General features: G+C 33.0%; 1 protein-coding gene across 3 annotated transcripts; it reads right to left on the bottom strand.

Annotated features, from left to right (window-relative positions):
* Positions 1 to 4,585: 4,585 nt before the first annotated feature.
* Positions 4,586 to 10,043, bottom strand: LOC109180801 (L-aspartate oxidase, chloroplastic-like). 3 transcript variants are annotated; one of them, XM_019330504.1, is made up of 9 exons: positions 9,698 to 10,043; positions 9,379 to 9,472; positions 7,579 to 7,722; positions 6,798 to 7,155; positions 6,456 to 6,698; positions 6,208 to 6,264; positions 6,020 to 6,100; positions 5,852 to 5,913; positions 4,586 to 5,778 (listed from the first exon to the last, which is right to left on the bottom strand). In XM_019330504.1, exons 3-9 carry the CDS (start codon positions 7,710 to 7,712, stop codon positions 4,776 to 4,778), a joined length of 1,938 nt encoding a protein of 645 aa, XP_019186049.1. In that variant the 5' UTR covers positions 7,713 to 7,722; positions 9,379 to 9,472; positions 9,698 to 10,043; the 3' UTR covers positions 4,586 to 4,775. The 3 variants fall into 3 exon arrangements, with proteins under 3 accessions (XP_019186049.1, XP_019186050.1, XP_019186051.1); XM_019330505.1 differs by lacking the exons at positions 9,379 to 9,472; positions 9,698 to 10,043 and adding an exon at positions 8,043 to 8,221; XM_019330506.1 differs by lacking the exons at positions 9,379 to 9,472; positions 9,698 to 10,043 and adding an exon at positions 7,334 to 7,444 and having other exon boundaries at positions 7,579 to 7,663.
* Between the last annotated feature and the right edge of the window lie 4,263 nt (positions 10,044 to 14,306).

Below are 14,306 nucleotides of genomic sequence, written 5' to 3'. Positions count from 1 at the left end.
GAAAAAGAACTCAGAGAGCTTCAAAGAAAATATTCTAAGAGTTCTTGAACAGAGCTAAACAAAGCATAAAAATCAAGTGCTTTACTTGATATATTCAAATAGAGAAAACACTCAGAGCGTTCAAGAGAAATCTTTCAAAGAGTGTTACATCTTCATCAAAGAGACCTGCGCATCATTGAAGATCAACTACAGAGTCTCAAAGTTGGAAGCAAGACAACACTTGTTTTGGAGCAAAACAAGAGCAGGGAGGAAAGTAGCACGGAGCTGTGAAATCCTGGATTGTCACCCGGAGCTGTGAGATTCGAAGCAGCAATGTCGGAGGCACTGGGCGTGATTAGTGCGGGCTTTGTGATCAAAGCACTAGATCACGGGATACGTTTCTACCAGAGTGTGGAAGACGGGGGGAAAGTAACGCGGAGTCGTGAAATCCTGGGATAGTAGCGCGGCGACGTGAAACCCGAAGCAGGAGTGTGGTGTCACTGGGCGTGATTAGTGCGGGCTTGGTGATCAAAGCACTAGATCACGGAAATTCATTGTATCTTCGAACCAAGAAGTGGTATATAGTGAATTGCTCTTGGAGATAAGAGCAAGTGGAGTAGGAGGATTACACCACCTCCGAACCACTATAATTGTCTTGTGTTCTTTACTGCTTTCTTTACTTACTGCTTTTTACTTGCTCTACACGAGATATTGCTCACACAATCTCACACACACTTTATCTTTATTTAATTCCGCTGTGCACCATACTCAGTTGTAGATGGATCTAATTGAATAAAACTTTAGCCCACAGGCAAGTTTTATGTCACTAGATTCTTCTATCCCCTTTGATAATAATTTTATCATAAAGTTTTAGTTGAGTCTAATTGAACAAAACTTTAGCCCACAGGCAAGTTTTGTGTCACTAGATTCTTCTATTTGATTATCATAAAGTCTCAGTTGAGTCTAATTGAAAAATCTTTAGCCTACAGGCAAGTTTTATGTCACTGGATTCTCCTGTTTAAATTGATGATCAAGATAAAATTTTATCATACCAATTTTAGAATTTATAACTTTAAGGCCAGTTATAATTCTATATTGTGTGACATGGGTTGCATTGGCAACACATGTATTTTGTTAACCTCCAAAACTTTAGTAACTTGAAATTGTTACTGTATGTGGCTTACTTGGTTTTTCAGCCCAACCACAGTAGAGATTTTGAATTTAGACGTGATATACCTTTTGGATCCTTATATTGGAATTGTACATATCTAGCCAAATTTCAACTAAAGCAATTTAATTTGTTTAAGTAGTTGGAAATTGTGTCTGTTACATGTACATATTTAACATGTCCAACTATGGTGGGGAATTATAATCCTTTTTAAATTAGTTGGACTTGAGGATCATTAGTGTGTATATCATTTATGCTCAAGAATAACTTTATTAGTGGGAGTAATGGTTTGATCAGTGGGAGTGATCATTTAAAAGATCAATAAGATGCCCCATTTGATCAGTGGGAGTGATCATTTGGAAAGATCATTACAGATGTCTCACTTCAAGATTGCTCTACTTCAAGGATAAGACACCTTGCCTTGTTATTATAAAATCAATAGTTCAATTTGTTGAACTACAAGTTGTGCAACATATTTCTGAAAATGTTGTAACAAACATTAATAGTTTTATTATAACAATGACATTAAGTTTATGGTGAACTATCACAAGTTAGATTCTTTAGCATTTATTGGAGTTTTTCGTCTCATCAAATTGATCCTGGGCCATTAAGATTTAAAAGGTTCAAGATTCAATGTTGAGAGACATAAAGCATGTAAAGACTCATGATGTTGATTCATATATATGAATCTTGAGGATTTTTTGTTTTTATGATGATACAATATTTTTTGTTGTTTCATAAAGTTACATTAATAAATCCTCGTACTGCTCTATGACATGAAAGTTGAGCTTCCTTCTTTTTTGGAGATCATTTATAAGGTGTATGTTTAAAGTTCCGTTTGTGGGCTTAGACTCATGAATTTGTTATCTAAGTCGTTGGAATATGGACTACTCAATTATTATCTTTGGCTAAGATTAATGAGAGTAGGAGTGACAGACGTGTCAACTCTGAAAACTTAGCTATCAGTGATAATATTAAAGATAATGAGTTAGTCGTGCGATATATTAGCATTTTTGCTAATAATTTCATATCCCTACTTAAGGCATGCTTATAAGAATTTTAGGGATCATACAGGGTACATGGAACTTATTATGTGACTATATTGTACGTACATTTATGTTGTCACCTCTATGTAATTTGGACGGTTTCTCCTATGGTTATGCGCATATTTATTTGAGAAACATCCATAAGGTTTGACCAAGAGTAAACGTAGGGTTTTATTCGTAAAGGACCTGAGTTGGGAATCAAAATGCATGTGATGCATAGATGGTATTACTCACTTTTTAATTTAGAGGACATACCACTATAATTCATGCTTTTGATCTTCAATGAAGGTTGTGCCAATACTTGCACCAAATGGGAAATTGTAACATTTTCCATTAATGTTGTACAAATCAAGTGGTGTAAGTTTATTAGGCCAAATTTAGCCATTGCGGCAATAATTAGTTTTGATAACTAATTATAATCAAGAATGAACATAAGGTTTATTCATTAAGTTTTATACCACATAAGGTACTTAGAGAATAAATTACATTGTAATCATAAGTAGATACTACTCTGATTAAGAGGAACCATCTCTATGGTTCATGTTTTTTGTTTCTTTGAGTTAATACTTGTACCAAGTGGGAGAATGTAACATTTTCATTATAATTACACTATTAAGTGGTGCAAGTTTAATAGGTCAATTATGGCCATTATGTTTTGGTTTGAAACGGAAGTAACGGTTTCCGTTACTTAGCCTATAATGATGGCATGTAGGCTATTTAAGCATGGTCCTCTCATTGCTCCTATTGCAACCTTACAACTACACCATCTAGTTCATACAGGAGATTAATGGTAGACAACAAAACTTTGATCATTGGAGTTCTTGAAGCAACAATACAATGCAACAAAGTATCAACAATGGCTGGAGTTTTGCTTGATCATTATGCTTCCGCTATGAGGTTAGGTCATCACATGTGTTCAAATTGTGTGTGTATTCTAACATATATATATATATATATATATATATATATATATATATATATATATATATATATTAATATAACATGACATATATAAGAAAAATCTATTTTTGAATATACAGCTATCACATATATAATACTTTCATATATGAAATAAGATTTAGAAATAATGCATCAAAATAGTCATTAGTTTATAATGGATATGTAATAATATCAGTTTGACCATATTTTAATTATCTAGGCACAAAAGGTTTCAGTAGCAGCTTTCATTGTAACTATTTTTATTTCGTAAAGTAAAAGCATGTAAATCTAATTGCACAATTGCCAATTTATATGATTTTTTTGAGAGACATTTTCATTTTTTTAAAAAATATGGCATCAGAAATTAGTTTCATCATTTGCCTAATACTTGACGTGTAGAACTGTTAGTCTGCACAAATAGGATAAGAAATTATACTTTTTATAAAATTAGTAATATTTATAATCATCTAATGAGCAGAACTAACCTTGCTCATCATACTGAAATTCTTACTACCTGCATGTCAATAAAAAACCCATGAATTTAAAGTGTAATAATCTGTATAAAAAATAAAAAATTAAAAAAAAAATTATAACTACCTTGTTAGTGAAGAACATTGAAAAGTGTAATCAGAAGAGAAGGTGTGTTTGATTTTTGGTCCATGTTGTTACTCTGCTTAAAGGGCTGTTTGGGTTATGGATATGAGAAAGGAGAAATCATCAGGTGAGCAGAGAGGGGCAATTACCCTCCGAAAGAAAATCTCATACTCTCTGCAAACCATCCTTCTTTAATAGAGAGACAGTAGAAAATAAAGGTAAGTTAGTGATCAAAGATATGATAAAAGCTTTATGGCTCTAGCTAATAAATAAGTACCAGTACATAAATTATCAAAAAAAAAAAAGAAGCTCATCATACTAAAATTTCTACCACTTGCATTAATTTAAGAGTTAATGAACGATTTGGTCCATCAATTATTAGCGAACTGTCAATGTAATTCTTCAATTGCTTATTCATCGATTTGGTCCCCGAAAACAATTATTTTTAGTCGATTTAGTCCCTCAAACCGTCTTCCGTCGACGGCCAGAGGGAAATCGACTAAATATAATTGTTTTTGGGGACCAATTGTCGCTAATAATTGAGGGACCAAATCGTTGATTAACTCCTAATTTAAAGTGTAATAAAAGTAGAAACTGAAAGGGACCAAATCGTTGATTAACTCTTAATTTAAAGTGTAATAAAAATAGAAACTGAAATATTTGAATATATGATCTAAGGTGTAACAAAAACCTTGTATATACCACCAAATGAGAGGTCATAGGTTCAGACCCCAATAAAGACATTGACTCTTGTGTTTAGTAGGTTGAGAAAGTATGTATGAATATATACTACATTGTAACACAGTCAATAATACTCAAAAAATAGCAGAGCCTTTATCAATTTCTGCGTGATTGATTGTTTTGCCTAAAACAATATAGAGTTTTGATATACATCAAGTTTTTGTATATGCTTTGGTTTCAATTAATTTATTCTAATTACAATTGATTTTGGAGTATTGATATTTTTTTTTCCCTACTATAACCGGAGAATCACCGGATTTGGGAGGCGGAGGGATGTCGGAAGTTATTTAAAAAAAAAAATCAATTTTTCATGGTTTGTGCAGTTGCCGCGAACTCCAAGTGTTGTTCAATGGTGAAGAAGGATGAATAACGGTTGGCAGCCTCAAGCTCTCTTCAACATGGGGGAAATCAATGGTGTAGTGAAGCCCACGGCTCTCGTGTCTTGACAGAGCACTACTCACCACAAGTTTGGCACAGCAGAAGAGGTTCCTCATTTCACAGGTTTCTAGTCCCACCATGGTTGCTTCCCAACCCTGCTGAAACAAGTAGCTTTCCCACTCAATTTCCAGCTCTCCAATCCTCTTCTCTGCGGTTTCTAGCCTCGTTGTTGACCTCACGATTCCAACGTGTTCCCACATCATAGACTGCAGCTGTTTCCTCACTTCCTTTGTCCTCAGGATGATTTTGCGCAGCGTTACATCGCCTAGTGATGTCGGGACGACTGGTCGTGGCCACCAGCCCGAAGCGCCACGATCGATTCTGGAGCCTGTCATGTGGTCGATTGAAGGCTGGACGGCTCTTCTTGCAAACACCAGAGCCTCTAGTAATGAGTTGCTGGCGAGGCGGTTTGCACCGTGCAAACCTGTGCAGGCGACCTCACCTGCTACATAAAGGCCTTGCACGTTGGTCTCCCCTTGCAGACCGGCGCGAACTCCCCCGCACATGTAATGAGCCGCGGGCACCACTGGGATTGGTTGCCGGGTGATGTCCAGCCCATACCGGAGACACTCGGCAGCTATGTTTGGGAAATGCGAGAGAATTTTTTCTTTGCCTCTGTGACTTATGTCTAGAAGAACGTACTTCTCGTTGCGCTTTTTGAGTTGGTCGTCTATGCTTCTTGCAACCACATCCCTTGGCGCGAGTTCTGCTCTTTCATCATACAAGGGCATGAACCTCTGCATGTCCAAGTTATAAAGAATGCCTCCGTCACCCCTCACAGCTTCAGTAATCAGAAACGCATTTTCGCGGGCAATGGTTGGTCTGATGGGGAGGCCTTCATCAGCTAAGGCAGTTGGGTGAAACTGCACAAACCTGAATTATACAGAATGAAATTAGTTCCTGAACCTGCAATCCCCTCTTGGAACTTGAATTAAATGTTACTCACTCCATGTTAGAAATAACAGTCTGAGCTCGATGAGCCATAGCAATTCCATCTCCAGTGGCAACCTTCACATCCACAACAGTATTAGAACAATGCACAGTGCTAATACAGCTTGTAAATGTTCAGAACATGGCCACTTCAATTACACAAGAGAAGCAAGTGAACCCCTACCGGAGGATTAGTGGTTGATGGATATATATGCCCAGCTCCGCCTGATGCAACCAGAGTTACCTTTGAAATGAATCTTACTACCTATAGTTCAAACGGGAAGGTACAGGACAAAGCAATCAGTTCAATGTCTTGTGTAATACATGAATTTAAAAAATGTCCAAGTAATATGAACAAATCTCATATCTTACCTCTAAGGTTTCAGTGTTCAAGGTGTCAACTCCATGGCAAATAGTGTCAGAACCATCCTGCACCCAGAATTCACTTTGACATAAATTTAATGCACTCCATGCTTAAAGTTAGGAAACCCATTAATTTGTACTTAAATTACACCATCATACTACCACAATATTGCTTCGTTGGATGCAAGTAGTCATCATGGGAACCCAAATATAGCTTCAAGTACAAAAATAACACAAGAACAGCATGAGAAGCAAACCTTAGATGTAAGCAAATCTATTGCAAAATGGTGCTCAAAGACATATATGTTAGGATCCTTTTTGACTGCCTCCAACAATGCCCGCTCAATTTCCCGGCCTGTCATATCTGCTGCATGCACAATTCTGCGATGAGAGTGCCCTCCTTCCCTTGCCAGGTGCAAATTTCCATCCTCCCCGTGATCAAACGAAGCACCCATGGCTATCAATTCTCTAATTCTTTCAGGTCCTTCAGTACATACAACCTGGAGAAAAAGCCACCCACGAGTTAGCTATGAACTAGTATAGTTTCTTTAGCAAAAGAGTACAAGCATCAAACACAATCAATTTTTCAGAAAACGTACTCTGACTGTCTCCTCATCACAGAGGTAAGCACCGGCCACAATTGTATCTTGCATATGGCTCTCCACTGAATCTTTAGGGCATAGTACAGCACTTACACCACCCTGTGCATAGTTAGTGTTACTCTCATGGGGCTCAGCTTTCGTTATCACTGCAACGGTTCCATGTTTTGCAACCTCAAGAGCATAACGAAGCCCAGCAACTCCACTACCAATAACAGCAAAGTCAAAATAGTTGGTAGAACCATTCCTAAGGCATGATACAATTGCTGTTCTGTGGGACTTCCGGTTTACATAAGCTTGAGAATACGAACCATTATGTCTCTGAAGCCTTAATAATTTGGATACACCACGAGACGACCTGGAACAAATTCAAAAAGACAAAGCACAAATTAGACACACCAGAAGTTTGAAAGCTATTGTGCATCAATTCATCCAAATGCAAGAAACTTTGTTAGCAGTATTCCCATATGAACAAAATCTAATAATGGAGTTGTGTTGCCAGGACAATTATAACAGCATATATTACAAGGTCATACATATATGGAACAAACTGGCGTTCTCAAGGAACAGTATATCAAAGCTTCGCCCACATAGCCAGCTCAGTTGGCTCCCGGGTAGTAGATTGTGGGCAAGTATCAAAGCTTCACCTGCACAGGCAGCTCAATTGGTTCCCGGGTGGTAGATTGTGGGCAAGTATATCAGATACTTGTTCATAAACTACTAATCAAATACTAAACACAAAGTAAATAATTGATCTAGATTCATGTTCCTCCTAACATACCAAGGTGGTTCTTTTTGTATGTTGCTCTGGATGGTTACACTAGAAAAACGGTAAACTTGTTTACAGCTGTGACCCTTGTATGGAGCCTCACTGAAATGCAGTTGGCCACTTCCCGAAGCAATGCTAGTCGCCATTCCTATTTATCTGTGGCACAGAGAAAAGACCATGGGTATCAATCATCTGAGAGAAATCACAGAGCTTTTTTTAGGCTATCGCATACTAGTTAAAGGATTCATATCGTAGAAAGATAACAATAATAAGAATGAAATGGAAACAGAGCAAAAGCATGAAATCAACCAAAAAACACAAGCGCAAACAGCCTACCCAGCTACAGTTAGACGCCAAGAATTCATAAAAACATAAACTTGGCACAAAATAAAATTTATTACAAAATTTCAATCAAACACTCAGCTAGGCATTAGATCAAACAATCTGGAAGCTGCATACGTGAACCAAAATCTTACCTTTGTACAGATTCGAGAAGGCTTGCAGAGATTATCAGCACAAGAAAGAAAAGTTTTTTTTTTTTAATTTTTTAATTTTATAATTTTGATTTTTGCCCAAGCCTTCTTCAAACAATCCAAAACAATTACAGAAAATCCAAGAGATCTATTCACAATTGGTCGACGGAAATCTTCATCATCTTAATGAAATTGTATATTTAATATAATTTGTCTATTCATTTATACACCAATTATAATTAATTTTACCAATCTTATATATAAAAACAAACTTATGTCTTACCTAAAAAAACTTATTCACCTAATAGTTTTTACTATCATAACATAACAACAATACACAAGGAAAGCATGAAGGACCCTAGAAGTCTCTTTCAAAGCCAAAAAGTGGTTGAAACTAAAGCTGCAATTAGGTGGGGAGAAAAGTAAAACTGCAATATCATTCATTGTGTATGAATATCAAACAAATTACCTGAGAAGAAGACGGGGAGGAGTTAATCACTTCAGCTCCAAAGTAATAAACTATCTTAACTATCTCAATTAGGCCCATCTTTTTATATTTAAGATCAGGGTTACTCAACTGTCAATAATTCAATATATTTGAAGCAGATTTTCCAAAGCTACTTATTACTTAAACATTGATTCACAAGTAATAAATAAATATCATTTTCCAATATAATGTTTACTAGAGCTGTCGAAACGGGCTGGCGGGGCGAGCCCGTCCCACCCCTCCTTAGGCCCACGGGTTTAGGCGGGGCCGCCATTTTTTTTTTTTTTTTTTTTTTTTTTGTAATTTGTTAAAAACAAATGTAAGAATTACGATGGTATGAATAATAACATATCCCGGGACGGAGCCAGGATTTTCTTTGGGTGGGAGCAAGAAGCAAAAGGTAAAATGAATTCAAAATATCAAATATGAATAAGATTGTTAAAATACAAAATACATTATAAATTACAATACAAGGTTTATGATGAACTACGGGATAATACTCCTCTAGGCTCTCTCATGTTTTGAAACCAGTGTAGAATTGCTTCATTTTGCTTCATTTGAAACTTGATAAAACATATCTTTCTCAACATACGGCACTAAGCAATCATTTAATAAAGAATTTTTCAAGTTCTGAGCATTCAAGGATACAATGCATTTTTAAAATCTTTGATTTCAAGGATACAAACTGTAAGCATCTCATTTTCAGAATTATACTTAGCCAGTTAGGCAGTTAGCCTTGGAAGTTGCAAATCAATATGAACTAGGCATAGGCAAAACTATTGAGAATAATATATATAAAAAAATAATATATAAAAAAAAAAATCAAATTCATGAACAAGCAATTCCCCTTACCTTTGGATCTTCAATACTTGAGACTAGCAGCTTCAATTCCCAGTTTGAAAATATTCCGAATATGTATTGAAGTAGGCTATTAGCATATATAAATCTGCAAAAGCATTAAGCATACATGTAATCACTAATTCAGTCTCATTGGGATTAATTGCAAAACAGAAAATTTTCAGAAACAAAGATGTAAAAAAAGGTTAAAGATTGAAAATTTAGGAAATTAGCCAATTAGAGATTTATCAAATATGAAAAATGAATCATCATAAAGATTAGCCATAATAAGAGAATAAAGTGAATAATAATGAAGATTGGTTGAGGTTTGAACCTGAAGTCCGAGGCTATAAATCTATAATGGTGGTCCGGTGGACGAATGGTGAACGGACGGAGCCACGGAGGAGAATGGCTGGACGACGCTGGGGCAGGAGCTGTGGTCCTGCGGTCTGGCGTCTGCGTAAGGTTGAGAGGAGTCGAGGACAGAGACGAAAGTGCGAAAGAGTAGAGCGTCTGCCGTCTGGTGAGGAAGAAACTGGACGGATTGCGATCGCGCGAGGCGGTTCTGCAGGTGACGCCGTCGGACTGTGGGAGTGAAGGTTGAAGAAGGGAAGAGATGAAGTGTGAAGCTGTGAGCCTATGAAATGTGGTCTGTGATTCTGTGAAGGAGGAAGGGGATAAAGGGAATGTGCGGAAGTATTAAAAGGAAGTGGGAACTGGAAACTGATTCTAATTTTGCATGAATGGATTTATTGTAATACGGAGTATATTAAAAATATTTGAATTGATATATAATTATTTAAATTAGAAAATCAAATATTATATAGTGCAATTGAAAAAGTGGTTTAGATCATTTGCGTGTTTTGATGTCATCATTGTTTAGTATTTTTTTTATAAATTAAGCAAATGTGGTCGTTATAAGAATAAATTGCTATCTTAATTCATTTGTTTGGAACGATAGTAGCAACACAATCTTGTCCATCATCGTCTATAGCTAATACCTTCGGTCCATCAGGATGGGTGACTCGGGTAAAACTATATAATGGTACTAGTTATTTTACGCGATTTGCGCGAATGGAATAATGCCCAATGATTATTTTTAAATAAGTATTTCAAAGTATATCAATGCAATATTATATGTAATATTATATCGGAAATGTTCATGCATAGGTAAATAAATATTGAACAATTATGCCAACTCTGATTGGGATAAAGTTCGAACCTAAGACATTTCTTATAAAAATTAATGAGTAAGTTAAGAATAATAAATAGTTAATGGAATATTTCATTACTAAAGTTTATTCTAACGGAATACATGTTATTTAATGGAAGAAAATAATATAATAGAGGGTAAATAATGAAAATCATTAAAAAAAATACTAAAATCAAAATAATATTAACCATTTATTTTAAGAAACAATACTACCAACATTTTTTTTTGTTCCAGTTAAAATACTAACATTATTGGCTCTTATTAGAATTGTAGATTGTAGATAATATTAGTCAATTAGCCTTTTTTACTGATTATTATTAGTATTAATTAATCAGTGAATTCTGTTTCTTTTTTCTATTTCTCGTGATTAAGAATTTTTTTTATTTTTCTAATTTTTGGTAGGATTTTTTTTACTGTTATCCTTATTATGACCCATTTTTTTCCACAACTTTCATTTTTTTTTTTAATTTTCATTGAATTAAGACTCCATTTCTTATTTTCCTATTTTACTAATTATTATTAGAAATAATTAGTAAATTCTGTTTATATTTCCATTTTTAGTGAATTAAGGATCTTCTTTATTTTTCTATTTTACTACAAATTTTTTTTACTGGTTATTGTTAGTATTAATTAATCAGTGAATTCCGTTTCATTTTCAATTTTTTTGTGAATTAAGAATTTTTTTTCTATTTTACTACGAACTTTTTTACTAATTATTATTAATATTATTAATTGGTAAATTTTTTTCCCCTTTTATTGTTTTGGCGGGAAAGTAAGAAATGATGATTTTGTTTTTAATAATAGTATAGAATATAGATTTTTAGTGAACTAAGAATCCTTTTTTATTTTCCTATTTTATTGTTAACCTTTTTACCAATTATTATTACTATCAATTAATCAGTGAATTCCGTTTTATTTTCTATTTTTCATGAATTAAGAATCTTTTTTTTTTCTAATTTTTGGTAGGATTTTTTTATATTTTACTTTATCCTTATTATGACTTTTTTTCACAATCTTCTATTTTTTTTTCATTTTCATTGACTTAAGACTCCTTTTTTATTTTCCTATTTTACTAATTATTATTATTAGTAGTAATAATCAGTAAATTTCGTTTATATTTTCAGTTTTTAGTGAATTAATGGTCTTTTTTATTTTTCTATTTTACTACAAACTTTTTTTTACTGATTATTGTTAGTATTAATTAATCAGTGAATTCCGTTTCCTTTTCTACTTTTCGTGAATTAAGGATCTTTTTTTTTCTTTCTATTTTACTACTAACGTTTCTACTAATTATTATTAGTATTATTAATTGGTAATATAATTTTTTTCGCTTTTTTATTGTTTGGGCGGGAAAGTAAGAAAGGATGATTTTGTTTTTAGTAATAGTATAGATTTATATTGATAGATTTATACTTTAAAAATTACATTTAGAAATTAAAAAAAAAAATTGCATTTAAATTTTGTATGATTAGTATAGTGCATAAGTGTATGTATGTATGTATGTATGTATGTAAAAAAATTTATAAATTTTGTTTATATTTTGTTAATTTTATAATTTAATTTCCTTAATTATATTTCATATTTTATTAATTATAATTTAATGAAATTGCCACAAATATTTCCACGGGAGAAATCTTATATTTCTCAATGTCATTAATTATATTAATTATAATACTTGTTCTCTTTCAATATTTAAATACATTACCATAGTAATTACACTAAAAAAAAAAAAAAAAAAGAAAAATTATTAGAATAATTACCATTAATAAAAATTAGGAAATTATATTAAAAATTAATTATATATTAAGGTAATAATAATTTATTTTGTGCCAATAATATTATATATATATATATATATATATATATATATATATATATATATATATATATATATATATATATGTATGTATGTATGTATGTATGTATGTATGTATGTATGTATGTATGTATGTATGTATGTATGTATGTATGTATGTATGTATGTATGTATGTATGTATGTATATAGATTACCATAATAATTACATCGAAAAAGGTAACAATACATAATTATTAGGCAATAATATTAATAATTAATTATTAAGGCAAGTATAATTTAGTTTGTACTAATAATATTATACGTTAAGTGTATACACACACACACACATTAAGTGTATATTATATTAATTATAATATTTGTACATTTTGTACTAATAATATTATACATTATTTTGTACTAATAATCAGTGTTGCAAAAATCTAGCCTAGGCGTTGATTAATCGGCACCTAGGCGCTAGGCGGTCGGTCACCTAGGCGCCCTAAGCACCCGCCTAGGCGCTCTAGGCGCCGATTAATCGCTCAAGGTGCCTTAGGCGGTCCCCAGGCGCCTAGAGGGCGCCTAGCGATTTTTTCAACCTTGCTAATAATATTATACATTATTTGTTAGTTCAGATACGTGAATTAGTCATCGATCTCTATCCTTAACTTCTGTGTTTTTGGTGTTGAAACCAGGGTTCTGTTTCATTTTTCGTATACATCTTGTAATTATCTCAGAGGAATAAAGAGAGAGAAAAAAAAAAGAATCACTTTCCGGTTCGGCAAAGCGCTTCGTTGCATGTGAGGAGAAGAAGAGTTTGATTTCTGATAAGGAAAACGCCGGCCCTTCCTTGCTGCCGGAAAATTAAGAAATCATCTTTGTAGTCAATGTTACCAGGGTCTCCATCAACGCCCAATCCGTTGGATCCATCGGAACTAAAAACACTTCAAGCTACAATTGCAAAATAATAATAATAATAATAATAATAATAATAATAATAATAATAATAATAATAATAATAACAACAACAACAACAACAATAACAATAACAATAACAATAACAATAACAATAACAATAATCATCATCATCATCATCATCATCATCATCTTAAAAACTGTAAAAAAAAATAAAAATAAAATAAAAATAAAAAATAAAAACTTACGTTTTCATGAGTGCAACACCAAGATATGATTCCACAGAGAGAACAGGAAGAAGAGGGAAACAGTGTAAAATGAAAAATTATGATTTCCAAACTCACCAATCCATTGTATTTATAGGTAGAAAATATGAGAATTATAAACTTGTATAATTTTTCAAAAAGGAAAAGTGTAATTATGTAATATTTCCAATTAATAAATTTTAATTAATTTCCATTTTACATTTGCTTACCAAGTAAGTTTTACTACAAAAGTTTGAGCGGGAAAATGAAATTGGAGGATTTTGTTTATATATATATATAGATATAGATTTGCACCAGTGCGATGCACGAATGAATTTGTTGTAATATATTAAGAATATATGAATTGATATATAATTATTTAAATTAGAACATCAAATATTATATAGTGCAATTAAAGATATGGTTTGGACCGTTTATATATTTTGATGTTATTATTGCTTGAATTTGTGCAAATCATTGCTCAAATTAATAGCTAATGTCTAGATGTACGCATACGGTGCTATAACTTTGAAGATTTTATTTATCATTATTTAGTATTTTCATAAATTAGGCAAATGTGCTCGTTCTCTAACAACTCAATTATAGAAATGAATTAGTATCCTTATTCATTTGTATGGAAGATATATTTTTTGTCTAGAAATATAGCAATTTTTTCATTTAAAAAAAACTTAATATCACCGATTATATTTACACATTATTGAAACCTCTTTGTAGACGACATTGGTATTGACAACACAATCTTGTTCATATTCGTCT

Source organism: Ipomoea nil, unplaced genomic scaffold, assembly GCF_001879475.1.
Source record: "Ipomoea nil cultivar Tokyo-kokei standard unplaced genomic scaffold, Asagao_1.1 scaffold1034, whole genome shotgun sequence".
Classification (NCBI taxonomy): domain Eukaryota; kingdom Viridiplantae; phylum Streptophyta; class Magnoliopsida; order Solanales; family Convolvulaceae; genus Ipomoea; species Ipomoea nil.
This window is presented reverse-complemented; position numbering and strand designations above follow the sequence as displayed.

What these genes read in the sequence shown, in the direction of transcription:
- LOC109180801 (XM_019330504.1), bottom strand. Translation starts at nt 7,712, where the DNA reads ATGGCGACTAGCATTGCTTCGGGAAGTGGCCAACTGCATTTCAGTGAG. An exon ending in ATACAAAAAGAACCACCTTG is followed by an intron (nt 7,156 to 7,578) that starts GTATGTTAGGAG and finishes AATTTGTTCCAG; the next exon opens with GTCGTCTCGTGGTGTATCCA. An exon ending in TAGATTTGCTTACATCTAAG is followed by an intron (nt 6,265 to 6,455) that starts GTTTGCTTCTCA and finishes TTCTGGGTGCAG; the next exon opens with GATGGTTCTGACACTATTTG.